Source organism: Hyaena hyaena, unplaced genomic scaffold, assembly GCF_003009895.1.
Source record: "Hyaena hyaena isolate Hyena2069 unplaced genomic scaffold, ASM300989v1 scaffold_95, whole genome shotgun sequence".
In the NCBI taxonomy this organism is placed as follows: domain Eukaryota; kingdom Metazoa; phylum Chordata; class Mammalia; order Carnivora; family Hyaenidae; genus Hyaena; species Hyaena hyaena.
Window position 1 is genome coordinate 2,218,128 of NW_024080727.1, and position 25,365 is coordinate 2,243,492.

At 36.6% G+C, this 25,365-nt stretch overlaps 1 protein-coding gene across 4 annotated transcripts in view; it reads right to left on the minus strand.

The window, feature by feature from the left end:
• Positions 1-25,365, minus strand: part of MEF2A (myocyte enhancer factor 2A) — a 152,970-nt gene that overhangs the window by 21,186 nt on the left and 106,419 nt on the right. For 2 of the 4 annotated variants that reach the window (XM_039235051.1, XM_039235050.1), the window contains 4 exons: positions 16,206-16,343; positions 13,804-14,023; positions 12,524-12,583; positions 1,751-1,938 (listed from right to left, as the gene is read on the minus strand). In XM_039235051.1, the coding sequence (XP_039090982.1) occupies positions 1,751-1,938; positions 12,524-12,583; positions 13,804-14,023; positions 16,206-16,343 (606 nt within the window). Of the gene's footprint in view, positions 1-1,750; positions 1,939-12,523; positions 12,584-13,803; positions 14,024-16,205; positions 16,344-16,408; positions 16,541-25,365 lie in introns of all 4 variants that reach the window. The other 2 variants (XM_039235054.1, XM_039235053.1) reach the window with 2 other exon arrangements.

The following is a 25,365-nucleotide window of genomic DNA, read 5'->3' on the forward strand; positions in this document are numbered from 1 at the left end:
ACCATGGGCCTCAAATCCTTCCAGGAGGAAGTGAGCGTTGGTTTGTCACTGGCAGTTTTGTTTACCCCAGTGACTGCTCCATTCTCAGAATGAAGCCTTCCCCAGCTGGTGCTGTGCCACAGGCTGCGGCGCTTCCGGTCCCGGTCACCAGTCACCCCGCGCTGCTCCTGGCATTGCTCCTGCTCCTCCACCATGGGCTGAGATCTTTTTCCATCTCCATTTCTCCAGATACAATGGGAGGTCACCAGTGCCTCAGGGTGACATCTTCTGTTGTTCGTCTCACAGACTTCTGGTCCATAGGAGAGAAAGGGGAAAAGGGCCCAGGCAAAGCTTTTTACCCTAGTGTGGTGGCTGCTCATCCCCTTTCCCACTTAAATGCTACAGAGGAGACTTTTTCTGGTTATCCCCAGTCTCTTGTGCAAGCACCCAGTGGGTTCACGGAGAAGAAGCCTGTAAGGGAACTCCGACTCCTTTATCACAGCCCTCGGGGCTTTTTACTGTCCTGACAGCGAACACTCAGCCTCCAACAGTTCACCAGTTGTCTGAGCTTAACTCTTGTTACCTGTGTCTCACTCAGATACGTCAGTTGCTCGAATGTCCTCTCCTTAGAGCCTGGGCCATTTGTTTGCCATGAAACCCAGGACTACGATCTATGCAAGGAGAACTGTGAACCTGTCTGTCCTCATTCTCACCTTAAGGCTGGGAGCTGGTCTCCAGCTTTCTATCTCCATATGAAAAAGTACTTGTTTGTTTCCTGACTTAAAACTTTTGGCCCTGGCTCTGTTTGGTATTACTGTGGACAAGTACTAACCTCTCCCCTAGTTTCCTCATCTCAATCTAGCCAAAATTACATTATAATTGAGAATCAAATAGGACAGTGCCTAGGAAGATGTTTGGGAATCTACAGAGCATTATACATATGTAGAATTATTATCTAAAGCCTGATAGCATCAACTTTCACTTAGCAAAAAATCCAATAGTGAGTTTAGCAGCTGTACTGCAGAAAAAACACCTTGCACATCACACTGTTAGTCAAATAACTGTGATATAAAGAATGGTTTTTAAAACTTGCATATGTATTCTAATTTTTTCTATAAGGAGCCAAGAGGGATATATATACTCTCCTCTTCTTCACAAATATAGGATTAAAAAGCATATGAGGCTGGAACTATGAAGACAATTCTAAGGGTTGGGGTGGGGAGAACTGTATTCTTTACAGAATTAAATGGGAAGGTGATCTGAGAAGGAATAAACAAAAATCATTTGGAGAATAACTCATTCAAGTTTTGATGCACTATTCCCTATTCTGCAATGGTTCTCTTTGGTATGTAGAATTTTCTCATAACTTGATTTAGTGTTTCTCCTACAGAAAACCATGTGTAATCGATTACTGAAAATATGCAAAGTACAGAGAAGAAAGACTTAAGTCAGGTTTAACTTATAAACTTGGTGATGGGATCTCTGAGCAAAGATCCCTGCCTGGTAAAACTAAAATTACACACAACAACCTCTCCTTATTTAGCTTTAACTTTAAAGAACCACTCACCATATTTACATCCTGTTGTTCTACAATCTGATTTCTGTGTATTTAAAAAATAGCTTTGTCTCTTCAAACACTAACTTCAAATAGAAACATTCATTAGGGAAGGGTCTAGATTCTATGGAAGTACAGAAATTTACAAAGTAAAACAAAGACTGGCTGTATAAAATGGGTTTCAAAGAATGAAGGTGAAGAAAAAAATTAATGTACCAAGGGAGGCATCATGCCCTTGCTTGAAGGAGGGATGACAACTCGAAGATCTGGTTTTCGACTGTTCATTCCAAGATTGCCGCCACCTGGAGGAGGGGGAGACTTTGTGGGCATAACTTTGCCTAAACTGTTTGCACCAGTAGTTCCAATCAAATTTGGAGAAGCTCTGGAGTTTACAAATCCATTCCCTGGAAAAAGGAAATATCATTCATTAACATGAAAAGAGTCATCAAAATACTCTGGTACAAATATGAAACAAGTTTTCCCTAGCACTAGTCACAACTAAATTTTATAACACAACTCAGTAGTAGTGCAAAAACAAACAAAAGCAACCCAAATAACCAAGAAGATCAACTCAAATCTGAAATATGTGTAAAACTTAAGACTTCTCTTTCTTTTTTCCAGTCTGCTTGGACCTACTGAGAGATACTTAAAACACAAGGCATCTCCTATTGGGTTACTGAGATAATGCAGCAATTTTAAGAAACCGCCCAAGACCAGCCTAGTCATTCATCCCTGTGGCTGAGGCACTCCTACTAGTTCCGGGGCTGAACTAGCAACCAGGGCAACTCGTTTACCACAGCTTCCTGAGCACCTGAAGCACTGCTTCATGTTCACCAAGTACCTGTTCCTTATTGCTCTACTGCTACTGGCTCCATTTCTTTGGCTGTAAATGTGGCAGTAGATATTTGTGGTCTGTTTGACTTTAATCATCTTATTCCTACTTTTCAACTTTCCCTGAAAGAACTATCTCTATTAGAGGAAATAAGGAAATGGATACATTGTGGTGTATGTTCTATATATACAGTACTTCTGGGCATCAGGTGAGCTACAAGACAGATGTAAGAGGTCATCCTAGTCCTCCTGGGTAACAATCATGTGCTTTGGGTGGGCTGACTCCACTTCAATCACTGCTTGGCAAGAAGTCCAAGCGAAGCCAATGAGTATGCACGGAGGCATTCTCCCTCATCACAGTGAGGGGATCCAGGAATGTCCAATAAGATCCAAAGTAAAAAAGCTATTATATGGTGGTAAGGGAAGCTCCTGCATTCCTCCAAGTACAACTGAGGAAGCATTTTATTCTCGAGCCATTTTGAGACTCAGAAGGAAGCCAGAATGAGGAAAAAGCAGACAGAGAAAGAACTGTACCCTGAGAAGACTGTATGGCAAGAAGTAAAAGGGTCTCAAAGAACTGCAATGAGTTAATAACAAAAAACAATTATGTATTACATGTTTTTCACTTTAAAAGCATTTGTATTGGGTTATCAGAACATTTTAAGTCTGCTAAAGTTTCTTGAATGGAACAGAAATATTTAAAACCATTTTAACCATACAGTGTTTGGTGGATCATAAAACATTTTCAGAAACAGTATTATAATGACTAGAGGCAACTCATCAAAAGATAGGGAAATTCTAAAATTTAAAAAATATAACTAGAAAGAGATGGATTAAGTTCTTGAAGATAAACAGCTGAAGAAAATTGATGCTTATAACATATTCAGAGTTTGAAAAACATGTTATTTGGGTGAATTATTTATATGAGTAACTAAAAATTGATGTTTGACAATGCAATATAATCAACTTTATTGGATCCTGACCAGTACATTTTCAAGGGCCAATGAAAGCAGGGGTGAGGTGTGGCCCTTGGGAACTGGCCTGTATCTCTGTGGCAGCTGTCACTCAAAATGTCAGGATTCCAGACGATCCGTGTTTTCTCTGCCCCCCACCTCACTCTCCTCCAATCCTCCTGCTTTCTCTGAAACTTGTACCAAGTGACACCAGTTTTAATTCATTTATGTGATTTAATTTTGCTGTGGGGACTGGTATTTCAGTTAACCTTATGAGGCTATTTCTTGCATTCTGCTTCCATTATCTTGAAGCAGCATGTACTAAATCTGGGCCGAATCGCCTTTCCACACCCCAGAGAGCAATTCCTGCATTCTGTTAGGCTTCAGAAAGCAGTGCTGTTAAACAATCTCTTCACCAGGCCATCCCCTGTGGAGTAGAGCTCATCCATGCCCTGGGCAGAGGTAACCGCTAAGCAAGTCATCTGAATAAAAAATGCTTATCAGATAATTATTCAAAAATAGAAAAGTGTAATAGAAACTAATAGAATGTTAGATTAACAAGGACAGAATAACGTTTCTCTTAATTAACAGGCACAAATATACATTTGTAATCTCTTTGATAACATTTAGAAGATTCTTATTTACTTGATTTGTACTCAAATCTGAAGGGTAAAGCAGTATTTCTTCTCAAATACATTACAAGATGATTCGAGGATAATTTAGAAGAATGTATTATCAGGAAGCTCTAATACTCTTTTCCCATGTGGAGTCTATGGTGCTGAAAAGCTACATATAATACCACAGCCACCCAGAGTGAAGAGAATCTAAAAGCATGGTATTTCTTAGTGTAAAGTCGGAGTCTGCAGCAGATAATTATTACAGGATGATGTAAGTGTTGGGTAACTTGCCAGCCTGAAACATGATAACCTTATATGCACTATTTGTGACTTTTAGAATCTTAATACACTTTTCACCTCCTATGCACTTTTTATGACAAAAATGAAGCTATCGTTGAGACAGATTTTTGAAGCAGATACTTTCAGTATATAACTCATCTTGCCATAGTCCAAAAATTTAAGAATTACAGTACCAATTCTAAATGAATAAACCCAATTTAATGTGATTATTATTAAAATGTGTTTTCAGGTATTAAGTTAAATTATGCCCTGACATAATACATGAAAGAAATGTTCTTGAGCAAACTGCATACCAATATCTCCTGAAACTTAACAAAGGTAATCTCACTTATGATCCTATAGCTCTGAGGCATATCATTCAATTATATCAGTCTGGCTCACATTTCAGAGTATCATATCAGCTGAAATAATGCATTCAAGTGGCTAGAAAGCACTTCATGTCCTTAATTCTACTCTTTCAGGGCTAAAGTGTAGACAGTGATGCCATTAATGTCTTATTACTATGAATCAAATTCAGAAATTGCACTCCTATACAAAGGATTTTGAAAACCTCAAAAGATTCTGGAAAACTATCCAAAGCAAAGGTTCAAGAAATGATTTTATCATATTTGATAAGTTCTCATAAAACCTGACAAAGTTTTGGCTGATTATTCAATTATATCTTTTGTGAAAAGTTGAATGAAATTTCTAAAAGTAAAAAAGCTCATGAGTTTTAAAATCATCGATGACAAAAATAACTTGATGACATATTTATTTGATTCAGCGATAATTCCTATAGGATAACATGGATTCTGTCCATTAGAAATTTACAATCTACAATGCTCATTGAACTCTGCTGCTTCTCTTCCTGCATACTGTGTTCTCCCTCTCAATCTATCCCTAGTGCACAGCCCCAAAGAGGCCCCCCTCCTCCAGAGACTTCATGCACTGCACCCCATCCCACCCCGGCTTTAACCACTGCCTCAATATACCTCTTAAATCTCTGCTTCTGCTTCATATCTCAAGTCCACCAGCAACCACATGGTGACCTTTTCCCCCAGATACGCTGCTGTCATCTCCAATACAACCTGTTCTAAACCCCTACACTACCGCCATCCCCCCTCACTCCCATCCCACTTTCACAGAGTTCAAGCCTTTTTATTCTTTACAATGTTTTTCACTTCATCAATCTTCTCTTTCACTGCCGCTGCCTCTGCTACTCTGCAAGCTCTTACATATTATCTTCACTCATCCATAAACAATTCCAAGAGCTTCTTGAACCCTTCTATTTCTATTCTGATACATATTTTTTCTCTTTCTCAGCATGTTTTTAAAAAGTGAAATTTCTGGAGATCAGAGACTTGATTCTATGCTTGATCTTTAAACACAAGCCCAAAAGTTAAAAGGAGTTTCTGAAGTCATATGAACTACAAATTATCTAAGTATTAAATGTAAATTTTCAGTAGAGAAATGTGTCTAGTAAGCCAAATCAGATTGCCACTATGAAAGATGGCCACAATTTACAGTACATACAACACTGGTTTTACTTGGACAATGACATAGGCTGAAGACAAAAAATTATCACGTTACAAGGAAAAACAAATGAATGCTCTAATTCATTTACTAGAATAAAAGTTTTATGACTGGAGTTACTGTATCAATACCGCATCATAGAAAATTTAAAAACTGTAAGATGAGAGGGAAAACTCTTATTTCCACAATCCCAACATAACTATGATAATCAGTTTGGATTTCCGCTCCTTTGTATTTTCCATAAGAATATTTTTTTTGCATAGTTTTAAATCACAACTCAAAATGAATTCAGTTGAAAATCTGAACTTATATGATTTTCATACTGTTGAATGTTGGTTTCTTCCTATGGTTCACTACTATAAATAATGTTGCAGTGAACCTTTGCATATTCTAGTTTATTCTTCAGGAGAGAGTCCCAGAAATGGGATTAGTGGGCTCAGAGACATAAACATCTTTATGACTACTGAAACACCTTGCCAGAATCTTTCTTGAAAGACTGTTACGATGCCATAAGCACATATGAGATCATCAGTTTCACAATCCCTTCATCAGCTCTCCATGTCATAATAAAAAAGTGGTAATAGTTGGCACTTAGTAAGTTGTTTTTCTTTGCCATTTTTATTTAAGTCTGATACATCCTTTCAATTTTTAAAACTGAAGTTGATTTCTTTCTTTCATTTAGGTACATAAATGCTTATTCACTTATTAAATATTCCCCTACTTGTGACTTATATTTTACCTTACTTTTTCTCTTAAGAATGAGAAAATTTTTGTCTCACAGAAAACTGGGGGGAAAGTGGTTGCAGGCTTAGTGGCTTTAGCAGCTCAGTGTAGCAGACCCAGACCTTTCCAGCTTTTCCCTCTGCCATCCTAGGTTTGGTGGCCTGTCCTCTTACACCGATTTGCTTCCTGATCTCAAGACAGGGCTGCACATCTAGTGCCACGTGCAGGCAAGAACACCCAGAGACTTCAAAAGACTGCGGAGTCTTTCTGAGTATGGGGAGAGGGAGAGGGAGAGGGACAGGGACAGGGTGTGTGTGTGTGTGTGTGTGTGTGTGTGTGAATTTTTTCTCTCTAGATTTTGGAATTAATAGTATAACAACTACGTACATTACACATTCTTTCATAATTTTAAAAGTACCTCCACATTTGTGGTTTATAATTCCTTTTTAAAATCAAATGTATTGTTTATTTTAAAAACTTGTATTAATGTAACACATAATACAGAACAGTGCACAAAACAAAAACAATAAAGATCAAGAACTTATCTGGGGGCGTGGGGGAGAGGGAAAACGGGTGATGGGCACTGAGGAGGGCACCTGTTAGGATGAGCACTGGGTGTTGTATGTAAGCCAATTTGAAAATAAATTATATTCACAAAAAAAAAAAAAAAAAGGACTTACCATAAAGTGAACATTCACGTACCTATCAGGTCAGGAGAAAGAATATTGCCAAAACCCCAAAGTCTATAATTGGGCCCCCCCAAAACATCCCTATTGTCCACCTACCCAAAGTAACTAGTACTGTGATTTTTTAGGAACTTGTTTTTCTTTATAGTTTTACCAACTATCTATACGTGCATCCTTATCACTGTAATTTTGCACGCCTGCTTTTCAAACTTTATTTGGATGGAACCATTCTGTATTCGCATCTATTGTCTCTCACTCATTATAGTTTGATAAATTCATCCACATTGTTAATTACTGCCGTCATGTCTTCCTTTTTGTTGCAGTATAGTATTTTTTCATATAAATGTACTATCACTTTATTTATTTGTTCTATTGATAGAAATTTGGACCATTTCTAGTGTTGGCTATAACAAATAATGCCATGCACATTCCTTTACCTATCTCGTGGTGCTGATGGTATAAACATGCATTTCTCTACAGTATATAAGGATGAGTAAAAATGGTGGGTTGTACAATACACACGTCTATACCTTTAGTACATAATGTCAAAATGGCTGCACCAATCTGTACTGCCATCATCAGCATACGGAAGTTTGAATTTTTCCAGAGCTTGTCAACACTTGGTATTATCTGCCTATTCTGCTAAGGCCATTCTGTTAGGTGTATAACGCTATCTGTGGTTTTAACTTTGCATTTCCTTGGTTACTGAGAATTAACAGCTCTTTTGTTTTTAATTTATTTTTTAAAATCTAAATCCAAGTGAATTAACATACAGTGCAATAGTAATTTCAGGAACAGAACTGAGTGATTCATCACTTAAATATAATACCCAGTGCTCATCCCAAGTGTCCTCCTTAATGCCCCTCACCCCGTTAGCCCTTCCCCCCACCCAACACCCTGCCAGCCACCCTCAGTTTGTTCTCTGTAAGAATGAGCATCTTGTCACATGTTTACTAGATACCTGGATAGCTTCTCTTGTGAAATGTTTGTGTTCTCATGCACATTTTTAAAAATCTGTTTTCTTTTTCATGATGACTTGTATTCTTAAAAAGCCTTCTGTTTACTTTATACACACACACACATCCTGTATTTTCCCACTCTGTCTTGCCTTTTCATTCTCTTCATGGTGTTTTTGATGAACGAAGATTCCTTTCATGGTTAGGCTTCTTCTGGTTTCCTGGCTGACATCCTTCCCTATCCTGAGTTTGTTCAATGCTTAAATTAAGAAGTTCAAGGATGCTTCTGTTTTCAATCTGACACAAGCCTGAAGCATCCGACTTTTTGGAGAGCATCAGACTCAACAAAAATTAAAATAAGAATAAGACAAATGGAAGGTTCATCTATAAAAATATTATGCATTTGAAAATGACAGTATCAGTAAAAATGTTACAATTTAAAGGTGAAGTGAAGCTATCTGGAAGTAGTTCATTGCAAGTCTCTAAGCCTGGACTGCCACAGTAAGCTATTATACAGAATTACATATAGAATATTCATTTTAAACAACAATCTTTGGATATTGGTTGTTAGCTGAATTATTTTGTCATCAGAGAGTTTATCTCCATATGATTAAATTCTCTGAATTTGCTGATTGTTTTTGCGGCCTAGCATGGGGTCATTTTTCATATACAAAAAAATTTTTTTAATGCAAAAGAACAGAAATATTGAAAAGAATGCTTATTCTGTACTATAAGCATAGATGACCACACTCCAGCTTCAGACAGTGGGATGCCGTAGCTACTGCAAGGAATTGTTAGCCTCTGACTTACTCTACTTCCATGGTCCCGCCCTTTGGGGTCTCAATACAGAGTGACAAGAGCACACAGAAACCTCCCACATCTTTGTAGACCCTGAACTTTGATCTCTCCGTCCTCCTGGGTTTCTGAGGCTGTCATCCTCCGCTTCTGAAGCACCCCACTGTGAAAGTGACAAATACCACCTGAGGAAAAGTCATCATAAATGTTGGGCTCATCCTCCTGAGGTCTCTGTCTCTGTCATTTCCTGGACTTTGAGCCAGTAATTCTTCATTATCTTGTTAGTTCTCAAATGCTTCATGCAGATTTTAAAAATATTTTGCCTAGCATTTCTAACTGTCTTCAGTGCAAGGGTTGGTCCCAGTGAACAGCTCTGCTATTGACACAGCACAAGCCTGATGGTGGTCTTGCTGGTCTTTAATAAACCTCAACTTTAATTTCAACTTATGTAAGTTTTCATTGCTCAAAAGTGCTTTTTCTATGTATCATATTAAGATCAGAAGCAATATTTCCCAAAATGTTTATGTGGCACTAATTATGAAAAACGCTTTTTCGTAAGGAAAAATAAATGAAAAGTTCAATTACAAAATCACTTTGAGTAACCATATTTATACACTAAGTTTAATGATTCACAAAACAGGTTAGCATTTTAAAGGTTCTGTATGTCCTACAGTGAAGAAAGCTGTTTAGTTTCATTTAGCACAAGGTTTGTCAAACATATAAATAAATCCTTTTTCTCATATAGTTCCAAGAAACATACCTGGAAAAATACAGACTAGAAAACATGGGGCTCCTGGGTGGCTCAGTTGGTTAAGTATCTGACTCTTGATTTCACCTCAGATCATCTCATGGTTCATGAGTTCGAGCCCTGTGTACACAGGGAGACTTGACAGCAGAGCCTGCTGGAGATTCTCTCTCTCCCTCTCTCTGCCCCTCCCCTAGTCATGTTCTCGCTCTCTCAAAATAAATAAAACTTTAAAAAAAAAATTTAAAAAAAAAACCATACCCATACCTTTTAATACTTTTTCTTCTGAATTTCTCTGGGAATTTTAACTCTTTAATCTTTTCATTCATAAAGGCTTTATTTAGGGAAAAATGAGTTTAAACTTATCTTCCAAACTACTAAACCAAAAGGGGACCATTGTTGAAAACAAGTTAGGATATATTATCTGACTCTCCCTCACAAAATAACATGTCTAAAATACCTATGACAGACCATTTATTTTAATTAGAAAATTTACAGCAAGAAGCCCATTAAGCTCACGTATGCTCCAAGTACTGCACAGAAGTAACTGCTTCCAGCTGGTCTCCAAATTAAGTGACATAAAAGGTCTACTCAGTTAAGCCTAATTCTGAGCTAGCATATGTTAAAAACCAGTTATAACACACAAGCCATTTAGAATAGAATCCAAACACAAGTAGAGTAAGTAAAATTACACCTGATATATATAAAACTAAGTACATATAGGGAATAGGAACTAATGAAGAATCAAGACATCCGATCCTGTAAGTTAGGAGATGCTGAGGTATGCTCTAATAAGCAGGAGTTATCTGTGTACAATAATGGAAACAGGCTTTTAAATAACTCCCTGAGCACTTAAAATATTTTAATAATTGAATTTTAAATTTTAATACAAATTTATGTTCACTACTCACAATTATTAGCACTATTAACACTAACACATTAAGGTGGTTGCCTATGATGGGGGAAGAAGGGAACAGTAATGAACAGAGGTGTAAAAGGGATTAATGAACAACACTGAGAGGCTCCGTATAAACCAGTGGTGACGTGCCATGATCCGAGGAGTGCAATCATGCAGCCTTCTAAACAGGAGGGTCCAGATTGGGGGGTGGGGGGGTGGTCGGGGAGGTTTACCAAAAGAAAGGAGAATGAATGAAAAAAAAAAGAAACATGATTACATGCAGATGGTCAAATTAGGACAATGACAAAGTCTGAGTTTCAAATTACCAAAGGGAACACAGAAAACTGAGCAGCAGAGACAAAGTCTAGATTTATAGGTGCATGGCAGAGAAGAAAAAACAGCAAAAAAGCTTTTAGGAAATGTGGAAAGTACAAGAAAAAAGTGAGTAGAGAAGTGAAACACTTGTTTGACCAGAGGAAGACCTGTGTTTTCAATGCCAGAGGATGAAAAAAATATAAAGGCAACGGGAAAACACATTAGAAATCATCAAAGAGTAAACTCCATGAAATAAAACTAATTTTGGAAATAAAACCAAGATCTACTTAAAATTTACATTAAATGAAATAGGAATATTTGATTCCCAGCCTTAACCAAGCTAGGAAGTGGAAGGGAAAAGAAGTCCTGAGGGAATAAAAGCACATGGGAAAATTTAACACGAAGAGTATGTGGGCATGCAAATAACTAAAATGGAACTGAAATAACCTATGGACATCTGGAAATACATATACCAAGTACAGCAGTCTTAATGTATAATTGTTAAGACCTTTATGAATTTTTACACAATGAATTATCTGTTCAAAAAGATCTGACAGTGGGCCTTATATATTTAATTCCATTCAAACAGCTATTACTATAGAGGCAGACATAATCAGGCGCTTATTTCTACTTTAGGTCACTATATGTTTTGTAACTTGTCTCAACAATATCTGTTTTTTCTCATCATTTTAAATTAAGTTATTCAATAATCTCCACAATTTCCTTGAGGCAGAAGCTCCTTACATTTCTGTAGAATGAATGGGTTGAATACATGCAATTGGGAATTTTTCCTGAAAGAGATCTGTGTTCAGAAGTCTCCAGGAACACACAATATCTAAAAGCAGGGAGGAAATTCCCACCCTTCTTTTTAGATAACAATGATGACAACTGTCATTATCCCAGATTAAGAGACCAAGACCACTTAATATGATGATAATCCAAAGGGATACAGTTAATTCTTCTGTTTGACATCTATGCCATATTTCTGTAATGCTCAGTTCACAATCTATCTATACCAGCACTTGAAGGTTGGGTGGACACATTTACAATGTGTTTAAATTTGCTGCTCATCTTTGGAAAGGATCCCAAAGCAAACAAACAAACAAACACCACCACCAAAAACCCCAACAATTTGGCCACAACTGTGATAATATGTGAATGTTCTACATGTGGCCAGCAAAACAGATCCCTCAAAGACAAACTCCTCAACTCTCTTTGTTGCTCCAGAAGTAGGCCCACAATTTCTGGGTATTGCAATCACTCTAAAAACATTTTGTGCTACTGTAAGATATATCGGTCTGCTAATAGTCTAACTTTGGTAAGAACAGATGATACAGAAAGCTTCTCCTTGTAAGAAACTGGCCTGATGAAAAAACTGTATTAAGACAATTTTGTCTTAAGCAAAGTAAAATATCTCTATGAAGAAGGCACTTGAGGCCAAGGTATAAAGAATAAAGCAGGGTTGTTATGAAAAAATGTTAAGTACTAGTAAAAGTGCCCCTAAGAAGAAAATTAGGTCTACAAAGGGACATGTCTACTCTGATCATATACCCATTTTTAGCTCTTCATTTGATAGAAGGCCTTATTTGAGGTACAATATTCTTTTTATCTCAGATAGGATAGATGCCTACAAAGTGAAACAGGAGTAATTCACGCACCTACTGGGCTGCTTCCGGCTCCATTTGGCACTGTGAGGTCTGAAGTGCTCAACATCCCACCTAAAAACATTACAAAGAGGAGAGAGAGGGCAAAGCATAAATGTGAGTTAGTTCTCCTTATCTGAATTAAGTGACCTGCGCTCCTTTCGTAAAAAAACAAAAAAACCAGCTTAGTCTGAATTTGGCATTACTATGTAATATGATGTAGGTGTGTGTGTGTGTGTGTGTGTGTGTGTGTGTGTGTGTGTGTAGAAAAGCTCACCTATCAAGCTCCTGATGTGTATGCCTTCCTGTATCAACGGCAAATAGCAAATAATGATGAGAACGGGGGCAGTGCTAATGAAGTACTAGTAAATCTAGGATTTGAAGGAGAGGAGACACTGCATTACAAGTGTGAAGAAGTAAATACACTGAAAATTTCTGCTGAATTAATGAACTCTAACTCCAATCAGGTATATCTATTCTCTATATTTTTAACATGAATGGCTTACACCTAAACTTAAAATCTTTGCTCATGATATACTAATTAAATTTTCTGCCTGTCAAAGTATGGCTTTCCTATGATAAGGAAAATTCTAGATGGCAATTTCTGTATTATCATTCCACTGTGCCTGAGAGATGTTAGAGTGCCCATAGTAAATTTTCAAAAATATTCTTTAAAATGGAGCCAGTTAGGGAAGCCTGGGTGGCTCAATCAGTAAAGCACCCAACTTCAGCTCAGGTCATGATCTTACGGTTTGTGGGTTTGAGCCCTGCATCAGGCTCTGTAGTGACAGCTAGCTCAGAGCCTGGAGTCGGCTTCAGATTCTGTGTCTCCCTCTCTCTGACCCTCCCTTACTCACGCTGTCTCTGTCTCTAAGAAATAAATAAAAACATTAAAAAATAAAATTAAATTAAATTAAAATAAAATAATAAAATGGAGTCAATTATGTAGCAGTGACTCGCTCATCAAAGAAAATTAAGAGTAACGGGGCACCTGGGTGGCTCAGTCGGTTAAGTGTATGACTTCGGCTCAGGTCATGATCTCGCGGTTCGTGAGTTCAAGCCCTGCCTCAGGCTCTGTGTTGACAGCTCAGAGCCTGGAGCCTGCTTCAGATTCTGTGTCTCCCTCTCTCTCTGACCCTCCCCTGCTCATGCTTTCTCTCTCTCTCTCTCTCTCAGAAATAAATAAAACATTAAAAAAAAAAAAAGGAGTAGCAAAGTAAGAAACTGCTTATGTCAGTAATTCATTATACCACCCTTTTTGTGAAGGAACCAGCAGAATAGGTATCACTACATACCTGCACTGCCAGTACTTGGTGGTCTCTGAGGGACTCCGGGGGAAACATTTCTGTGTAACGTGGCTTGAGGTGGAGACAGCATGCTTGAATCTGCTAATGTTGAGCTGGCTGCCAAAGACGGGGATACAAGTGAACTTCCTGGGTTAGTGTAGGATAAAGCATTAGGGCTGGTCACAGGGACTGTGACAGACATTGAGAAGTTCTGAGGTGGCAAACCAGGCTATAAATAAAGAACAAGGAAGAAAAAAAACTTGTTAGTTTCATTTTCATCTCTATTAAATGTAATAACTTATGAACTTTAATTTGATAAAGTAACTCTAGTTATTAAAAGTAGAGGATGGGGATAGTTTCCTACTAAATTTGCAGATTTAAGCTGCTTTCTTTAGAATTGTATTTGAACATATGTTTGACATGAACCTTTTCAACTTCAATTTTTATATATGAATACATATATGCTAATATAATACATATATAATTTCAAATATTCACAGATGAAAATTAAATGTCAGTACTTGATATTAAAGTAGTGCTGTCAAATTTAGACATTACAAAAAAGATCAGTTACCAGGTAAACATAAAATTAGCACTTTAATAATGCAAACCAGTTTAGGAACATTACATTTCTATCAGGCAATTACAAATAGAATAAAAGGGGAAAACTATGTACACATATTATAAACTTAATACACCAAATGCAGTACATTATAAATAAGCCCTGGTTGTATTTAATTGACTGACAGTCTTAATGGACAAAACTAAAAAAAAAGAAAAATCAAGTTATATATACACAACACAATGCAATCTGAGTGTAACAAAAATGCAAAGAAACAATCTAAACAATAAAATTAACTGACAACCTATCTTTAAATTGTATGAAGATTAAATTACAAATATTATAAATGCTATCTTCTTTCCCTTCTACACATTCCACACCCCCTTAAAATAATATTTCCTATTTCTTCTTGCATTTCCTCCATAGATCACATACAATGTACTTGTTAACCGTGAAAATAACATTTCTCTTTATAATATCTCTATTATAGAGAAAGGAATAAAAGCTTTCCTCTCCCCATACTTTAAAATAGTAATTGCAAAGGGTGGTTAACACTGCTAATTCAAAGTTGGAGAAAATAAATAGTTCATGTACTCTATTCAATGGTAGTTTATTTCCAATAGAAATTATAATATTTCATTAACTGATATAAAACAATGGCTATATGATAAAAGTTTTTCAAAGATAAAGCAATTTTATTTACATAATATTTTTGCAGCTTAACGTTAACTACAAAGTCACCAATATCCATGTGAGGTCAGAAGGGATTTTATTTTGTTTGCTATTGTTTTGTTTTTTTAAGAATAATAATGGTATCAGCACGAAAATACTTCCTTAAAATTATTTTTCGTGAGCTTCTTATAGTAGAGGATTGCTTTGAAGAAATAATCCATGATACATACTTTAAGGCATAGTTTTTAAGAGAATTAATTCTGATAATAATTAACCCTGAGACAAATATCAGCATTGGAACCAATTTGTTCCATGAAGCATACAATACAGATATAACATTAGAAAATCAGATCCAGAATAGCTGTCTTAAGCAGCTCTTGCCAATGAGCTTCCCATGAGAATTCTCTGAAGAACTATCAAGGAGCATGAACTCCAAAAAGTACTGGTTGCCACAATGGTTAGATGTGTGAGCACAGAAAAATGTTAAACCAGTTTAAGAACATTGCTTCCTTAAGTTAAAATTGAGCCAAGGCTCTCTTCCTCCATATGTACAATATAAGGAAAGACTAGGATTTTGGAGATATTTTGTTAAATAGTTCTGGGACATTTACAAAGAGCCAAAGAGTAAGCCACTACTAGTACAGCAACTATACAAAATAATTCAAAATAATTCTGAAACATCAAATTTGTAATAAATCTAACCGTTTTAAATTTTATAGTCTCAAGATCTATTTAAAATACATGTAATATTTTTCAAAAGTCATGAGCGGGAGAGGAAAATCTTATATGCACCCTGTATACAAATCATGGAAATTTAGAGCTAGACAGGACCTTAAAAATTACATAAACCAACTCATTCACTTTACAGATCAAACTGGAATCCAGGATGTTTAGGTACTCTATCCAAAGAGAGACCGGAGGATGGATAGTTCAGGGGACAGGAAGCAGAATTTGGATTAGGATGCTTTTTCTTCACTTCTATGTTTAAAGACCCTGAACATGCACTATTATAGGACTGTACCCAATTTATTTTGAAGTTCTGTAAAACCAAAAAATTTTAATAAAATTTCTTCCTTTTCCACTTATTGGTGTCATTACCCACTGTGAAAATAAACAAGAACTGTGGCCAATCTCTTCATGCACAAGATAAAATCACAAACCATACTTTCGTACTCACTGCGATTTTATGATTCCGCATCATATTATCAAATTCCTCATTAATTTTTTTATATTTTTCTTCTGTATGTGGAGTTAGCACATAGGAAGTATCAGGGTCTGGGCTGTCGCACCCTCTGTGTTCCTTCTTGTTCAGAGCCTATATAATGAAGTTAACAAAAAGGATCAACAAATAAAAAGTAGAGGTAAAGTAAAAGTACTTACAGGGCCTCGTTTGAAAATAAAATCACTATCTTCATTTAGTTTGCTGAATCTGTCCTCCGAGAGTGGACTGTGCTCAAAGTAATCGTCAGCATCAGGGCTCTCACAACCATTAAGGCCTTTCTTTCTTAAAGTCTGAAATACAATTGGAAAATTCACACACAAATGACACTAACTTGCCATGAGTTTTTTTGTAAAATTTATTAAGAGAGCACAGACTGAATGAATTATTACAAGAGCCACTGAAATGGTTTTAAATGATCACAAATGTATACTCTAATCCTTCAAATAAGGTAAACCTTAGATATAAGCAAAACAAATGCTCCCTCTGTACATTAAGAAAAAAAAGAATATTTACTGGTTTGGATTCTTTCTTCCCAAACTTCCTAGAGAATACTAAATTACTCACGGCTCTGAAGTTACAACCTGAATCTGATTACAGCCTGATCAACATATCTGATAGAGTCAATGAGTGTGAGAACTGAAATAGAAATGTATCAAAATGATGGTCTGAGAAGTTATCATAGTACCTTCATAAAATGAACATTTCAGCAACTTCAACTGAAACTGCTTTCCATCTGAGTTTTTCCTATTCACCAGAATTAGCACCATATCCCAGTAATTCCATTCCTAACTTGTTCTTTTTTTCTTAAATTTTTAAAAAATGTTTTATTTCTGAGAGAGAGACCCCGTGAGCAGGGGAGGGTCAGAAAGAGAGGGAGATACACAATCTGAAACAGGCTCCAGGCTCTAAGCTGGCACAGAGCTCGATGTAGGGCTCGAACCCACGAACCGTGAGATCATGACCTAAGCAGAAGCCGGACGCTTAACTGACTGAGCCACCCAGGCGCCCCCTAACTTGTTCTTAATACTATGATTTTCTTACATAATCTTGAAGAATAAAAACTCAAATACGTATTTACATATGACAGTCATGACTCCTTCCTTTGTAGAATGTACGTATTACATACACATAAATATGACTTTCCATATTTTTTTTTTAATTGGTAAAAAACGAAACAAAAAAACACGTTATTCAGCATGTATCTTTCCCCCTTTTGCTAGCTCTTTCTATAGAGCTCCTTCATGGGCTGATCTAATCCACTGAACTGACTTTCTGGGGAACTTTAAGTGTCATCAAAGTATCTCCTAGACTATATGCTGACTTATTTTTCTGCTTACTTGGAGGCCAAAATATAATGAACAGTTGTGTTTTTTTTTTAATTTTTTTTTCATTAAAGTCACCAAGAAATGACTTGTCCGGTATTTAAATGAGTAACTTTAAAAGCAAGGGCTTAACAATCTGATATATTAATTTCCAGAATTTCTAAATTTTTAAAAATCATGATGGATCTTATTTAAAGTAGAATTACTGAGTTCAATAGCTTAAATAGCTGAGACTTGTTTATTTTCCAGCCAACACTGAGAAGTTTTAGGAAGTTAAAATTTTCTAAGTAAACTAACAGTTTATTTGATTGGGAAACAAAGTTTGATCAACATACTAGTACTACTTAAGTTTGTTAATAAATGATTATTTAAATTAGATTTAAGATACATTTTTAACTAAGTCATAATAATAAATCTTTGTATTTTTAATGTTTTATTTTTTTTGAGAGACAGAGTATGAGTCGGAGAGGCAGAGAGCAAGGGGGACAGAGGGTCCAAAGCAGGCTTTGCGCTGATAGTAGCAAGCCTGATGCAGGGCTTGAACTCACGAACAGTGAGATCATGACCTGAGCTGAAACCAAGAGTCGGATGCCCAACCAAGTAAGCTACCCAGGTGCCCCTAAATCTTGGTATCCTTTAAAACATGATTTACAATAATTATGTGTATTTTATAAATTTTTTCCTTGAAAGAATATAAATACACAATAGTTTAAGCTTTGAGAATTTTTTCTTACTTTCTCTGTAGTTAATTATTATTTGACCCATTTATTATTATTATCATCATCATCTCTTTAGTCAATGTGACTTTGCTTAAAGAATCCTAAGAAATCCTGAGTGCAGAGATGTTAACTTCTCAAGTAACGTGGAGTGCACCAGGAATCCACACACAATACCTGAAACCTCCACCACAACATAATCACTAACCATGAGTACAGAGCAAACACTACACCTATTTCTCCAACATTGGCGCCATGGCTCTAAATTCTCTGGGTGTAACTAACCACACAAACTGTTATGTATACTTAACCATAAAAGGTCCTACTGTTTAGAATTAAAAGATGGAGATATGTCTTCTCCCCTGTTCATGGTAGCAAGTTCTGCTTGCCAAAGCCATGCAAGCTGCTATCAGCAATGAAGATGGTAACACTCAGAATGTTGGAACCACAATGAACTCTTATAACCTACACAGCCCTAGAAACAAAACAAATATAGTTGATGCCTACACAGAGATTTCATCATGAACTTGGAGACTTATTCTAGCCTGAAATCTCTAGATATTTTCCCATGTTATTCATGTATCTTAAGAGTAGGTAATTCATAAAGTCTTGCTCTTCCACTATCAGGAACCACGAAGTACGTGCCTCTTTGAAGTCCGTTTAAATTACTGAAGAAAAAGAATATGGCCTTTTAAAATAATCACACATAATTTTTATTCTGCAACAAGGTGAACCCTACTTGCACTCATGAGGAAGAACAGAGGTCTAGTATCTCCAGCTCTGCAAGCCTTCACGTCAGATGGGGTTCCTGTCACTGTGAGGGAATTTAAAGAGGCTCTATCGGTTCTGTAGATAACAAGCTCATGTACCTCTACTGGATATCCAACTTGTGTCATCTTATCACCAGAACACGAAGAGCTGTTTTGAGGACCCAACTACCATAAAAAGACTTTTTCTGTCTTCTTTATCATCACCACATAGCATAACAGTAAAAGTTTCTCCTGTGTCACAGGTACTAACAAATGGAATGCTGGAACTATTAACAAGGCCAGGCGAGGCATATAAGAACCAGGCTGGCTTCAGTTTTTTACATGCTTCAAATTAGCCACAAGGAAAATACTTGCTCAATGAAGAAAACACAGTCTGAAAAAATACCATTTTGAGGAATCTGCTTTTAAGTGGAAAAAAAATTCATTAAAGGCACCAGCACTGTGCATGCTCTATAGCTATTACTGATGATTATAATGCTCCATTCCGAAGTAAACGGCACTTCAAACATTCTTTATTCTTGCACGTGCAATCGAAAGTTTTCAGTGACACTATGACAAACTTAAGGGGAAAACCCAGTTATGCCAAAATAATTTCAAATTTCAGGTGTATACCATTAAGTTGATTTTCTTAGATAATTAAGTTATTAATCAATTTAAACTAATCGGATATCTGTTCTATGTTCTTTGGTATCACTGTTCCAAACATGTTTAAAGATTCTAACTGCAGGATTACTTAAATAAAATCATAAAATGAACGCATCTATAATTTTCATCAGTGCATTTCTATAAGACAGAAATTTTTTTTTTGGAGGGTCAGCTAATAATAAGCAACTTTAAAAAACACACATTTCTAATTGTCAGGTAGAGTTAAACTGTGTTATGATTTTAATAGCTCTTCTTTTTGTATTTTGGGCCAAATCAGTCAGGTACTTTCTACATAATATCATCTATGGTATAAAATGTGGGTATCAAATAATCAACACCCTTAGTTAACATTTATCTTTAACATTAGTTGCGTAAACACAGATTTTGAAAGAGTTTTATTGGGGCGCCTGGGTGGCTTAGTCGGTTAAGCGTCCGACTTTCGCTTAGGTCATGATCTCGCGGTTCGTGGGTTCGGGCCCCGCGTCGGGCTCTGTGCTGACTGCCAGCTCAAAGCCTGGAGCCTGTTTCAGTCTGTAACTCCCTCTCTCTCTCCCCCTCCCCTGCTCACGCTGTCTCTCTCTCTCCTAGAAATAAATAAAAATATTTTTTAAAAAAAGTGTACACGTTAAGTTTAAAAAAAGAGTTTTATTTATTTCTTAAAGTTTATTAAAAAAATTTTTTTTAATCTTTATTTATTTTTGAGAGAGACAGTATGTGAGCAGGGGAGGAACAGAGAGAGAGGGAGACACTGAACCCAAAGCAGGCTCTAGGCTCTGAGCTGTCAGCACAAAACCCAATGCAGGGCTCGAACTCACGAACCGCAAGATCATGACCTGAGCCAAAGCCGGACACTTAACCGACTGACCCACCCAGGTGCCCCAAAGTTTATTTATTTTTGAGAGAGAGAGAGAGTGAGAGAGAGCGAGAGAGAGAGCGCGAGAGAAAATCCTAAGCAGGCTCCATGCTATCAGTGTAGAGCCCTATGTAGGCCTTGAACTCATGAACAGAACTGTGAGACCTGAGCTGAAATCAAGCTAGATGCTCAACTGACTGAGCCACCCAGGGGCCCCAAAAGATTATTTTTAAATGGATCAAAAAATAACTCCTAAGTGCCTTTAACGGAAAGCTACACATTGTTCAGGGCACATCCTTCCAGATTACCTGATTCTACGGGGTTTGTGCCTTTGAGCTATTTTACAACTCTATAGAGATGAATTTGTTGAAACTGATAGTACTGGAAATAATTAGTATTTATAGGCATGCAAATAAATTCTATCTGATGGAAGTTCAATTGACTTCTTTCCTCACTCTGGAAGAGGTCAGGGTTTTTTGCATCTATGAAGCAAATTTATTTTGCCTTCTTGATGGGCTTATGTATTTATCTAATCTTTGGATTTACCTATTAACCAGTTGTAAGGTTTTTTTTTTTTCCCAGTTCCCTCAGTCCTTCATGAGTTAAAATGAGTTAAACATAACTCATGTTTGTTTTATATCTGAGAGTCATAACTTTACCTTTCTTGAAGATTTAACAGTTATGACAGTAAAACTACCCTTGACTAATGATTCATAGTAAATGGAAACTCAAGAGGAAAAGAGCTTCCTAATACCTCTTGTTAGGACTTATTTTTAGATGGAGTATTGGCTTTTATAGGAATAAATTAATGTGTTGTTTAATTTTTTGAAAATATTTGGTTAACTGATTAATGATCTGTATTAGTTCGTTATAGCATCAAAAATTAAGGATATATGATCAGAGAAGCTTGTAATTTGTCAGTACTCTTCTTCGAGAAATAAAAGAGAATAATCCTTAATTCTTTTGACAATTCATAAATTAATTGCTATTCATATCATAGTATTGAGAGTACAATGGTCTAAAACTGTAAACCCACAATCTCCTGAAGCAGGGTTCCTCTCTATATGAAGCAAGTGAGTTCAAGGTAAAATTCAAGCTGGTGGTGGGATTCTCTGAGGGAAAAGGGATGCCTGTGTCACATCCACAGTTTGAGTTGGAGATACCCAAATTAAACTTAAAAGTAAAAGAAGGTTTTGTTTTTATCTTGGGTATTAATTAAATGAGTTTTAGCTAAATGAAGAGTAACTTAAAGCCTTCTGCCTATTGATTAAAGACCCCATCAATAGGAAAGCTGTGAAATTTAAATATTTTATATCAATTTGAAGAAAAAAACAGTGAAAACCATATTCTGGCTAGAAGTTTCATTCAGGTTTTATCTACTTTACAACTCTGTAGGGATGGACATTAGATAATGTGCAGAAAATGAATAGTGACTGCAAATAATTCCTGTTCACAGAAAGTGTTTCCTGTGGAGTATCACTGATTATTACCTTGTGGATGCTGACCAGTTTTCTTGCATCTATAATTTCAGTGTTCTTCCACTATTTATATGTGGTATTTTAAGTTCTTACTCGTTCACTCATTAAGTAAAATCTTTTGATCTATATTCATTTTATAGTTGTATGAGTAATGATTATGCTTCCTTTCAAATCCAATCTGATATGTGGAAAACCTATAATCCCTATATTTTACAATTTATATGTGTAAATTATATCAACCTTTTAAAATATTAGTAAGCATATATAGAATTTCTATTATTGTCTTCCGGAGCCCCAAGAGATAGTTTTGTGTACCTTACAACCTTCTTTTGAAATAACAGCTGTATAATAAAGAATCAAAATTCCTTAGGCTAACTGAAAATCACCAAGAGCCTAGCTCCTATTTATCAGCTCACTTGTTTAAAACCCTGTCCTCTCATCTATATGACTGTTTTATGGCTCACTACAGCCTAGTTTTAACCCCATTTTCCATGAAACTTTGACCCCACTGTTCCCCTATGCTAAAATTTTAAGGTCGCTTACTCTACAGAACATTCATTTAATATATGCTACCTTGTATTTACATATCTACCGTACCCTAATCTATGAACTTTCAAATCAAAGACTGACGTCTAGATTGCTTTACATTTTCAGAGTCTAGACAAGGTGCTACACAAACATGAAATATGTATTTATTAATACCTGCAAGATAAAAAAATAGGAAAGAATGAGATTAGAATGCTATGACAAGTTAGAAGCCTTCTAAAATAAAAAGTTATGAATTTGCTAAAACACACTTAAATAATAAGGAAATCTATAGAGGACCAACCCAGTTAAAAAAAAAAAACCTGTATCAGTACAAGACAAAAGGTCCCACAGCTCACCAAACTGTTTCCCCTACAGAGACAAAAGACAGTACAATAACTTAATGTACCAGTTTGTACTAGATTGGTTGATTCACAGAAATTATTATTTGACAGCTGTTGAACTACAAAAATATAATTTCCTATGTATAATTTTTAAAAATATTCACTTATTTCTTGGGAGAGCGTAAGCAGGGGAGGGGCAGAGAGAGGGGGACTGGGGATCTGCAGCGGACTCTGCGCTGACCAGCTGACAGCAGTGAGCCTGATGTGGGGCTTGAACTCACGAACTGCAAGATCATTACCTGAGCCAAAAATCAGACACAAAACCGACTGAGCCACCCCGGTGCCCCACATAAGTATAATTTCTTAATTTCATACATATGTTTAACTTACAACAGCCTACATTCTGAAAGCTGCTGGGAGATGCACCAGTGGGCTTCTGGATAGCAAAGAATAGAACTGACCATGCAAAAAGAGGTCTCTTAATACTGTGTATAATTATTACCAAAGGTTCTGATTCTGGATCTTATTTTGAACCCAAGAAGCTGGAGTACAAATTTGCTAATTTAAAAACAAAGCCACGCATTTCTAGAGTAAGAAAAATTCATACCATCTATAGAGAACCAACCCAGTTTTAAAAAAACCTGTATCAGTACTGAGACAAAAGCTCCCACAGTTCACCAAACTTTTTCTCCTATAGACAAAAGATGATACAATAACTTAAGTTTTTAATTTGGAAATTATGCTCTGATTATAAAAATGGTTAACTGGAGGGGAACCTGGGTGGGTCAATCAGTTGAGCAGCCAACTCTTGATATCTGCTAAGGTCATGATCTCATAGTTGGCAGGATTGAGCTCAGTGTGGGGCTCTATACTGACAGCACGGAGTATGCTTGGGGTTCTCTCTCTCCCTCTCTCTTTGCCCCTCCCCTACTTGCATGTGCACTCTCTCTCCCAAAATAAATATAATAAACAGTTTAAAAAATTGGTTAGCTGGATAAGGACCCAGAACATCAATTATTTTTACATAAAGAGCATCTGCTGTGCCTTCAGGAGAGTCATCCTGCAAACCAGCCTTGGTGGCAGAGACAAGATACCATGCAGAAGACCCTGAGATGGCGTTCCTGGTGTTAAGGCTTTAGGAAACCAGGCAGGTATTCCTTCCTGCTTTGGGTGCCACCTGCCTGCATTTTTCAATAAACTCTCCTTTACCTTCAGCTACTTTAATTGGATTTCTAGTTCTTATAATCAAAGAACCTTGATGAAAAAAAAATCATAAACCTTTATATCACATATAAGTATTCTCCTTATCCTTATCTAAGTCATATAATTCCCAAAACAAGTCGGGATAGTGCTTCCACAACCCTGAGTCCAGAAAGGGTCCCAAACCTGGAAGTCAGATGACTGAGGATTATTTACTGTTTGTGGCCAAACATAATTGACTCAAATAATGGTACATACACTACAAAGATCTTTAAAGTCAAGCATTGTATTGTTCTACTTATAAAGCATTAGCAACCTCATCTTTCAAGTTCAAGGAAACATTTACAGACTGCTGGGTATATAACACTGCTCAGCAGGCCCTGCGTGCATATATGCCTTTCATTTTCTAGTCTATATTATTCAGTCTGTTGGTGATAGTGGACATGGAAAGAACAAGGAAATGGTAGAAAGGAGACAGGGAAAAAGAAATCTGAGACAAAAACAATGCTATTTAAACTTGTTTTTCCTGGGGCGCCTGGGTGGCTTAGTCGGTTGAGCGTCCGACTTTCGCTTAGGTCATGATCTCGCGGTTCGTGGGTTCGAGCCCCGCGTTGGGCTCTGTGCTGACTGCCAGCTCAGAGCCTGGAGCCTGTTTCAGTCTGTGACTCCCTCTCTCTCTGACCCTCCCCTGCTCACACTGTCTCTCTCTCTCTCTCCTAGAAATAAATAAAACATTAAAAAAAAATTTTAAAAAAATAAATAAACTTGTTTTTCCTAAGTATATCCAAGTTTTCTTTTATACAGTAAATTAAAAAGCATACATATTTCAAAATGGATTATAAATCAAGAGCAGCCAATTTTAAATAGATTTCTTTTAGCTTATATTCTCTTATCAGCAAAAAAAACCTGTATTTAAAGTTTTAGACACACTTATTTTTCATGGAAATTAGATATATACACCCATGTATATATAAATATAGATAAATGCATATATACATAATTATACATATATTACCATAATCTTTTATTTTTTTAATAGAGCAAGGAAATCTAGTATTCATGATATTTTTCACTGTAAATAAGTTGAAATATTTTGGGGCGCCTGGGTGGCTCAGTTGGTTAAGTGTCCAACTTTAGCTCAGGTCATGATCACATGGTTCATGGGTTTGAACCCCGCGTCGAGCTCTGTGCTGACGGGTAGCTCAGAGCCTGGAGCTTGCTTTTGATTCTGTATCTCCTTCTCTCTGACCCTCCCCTGCTCA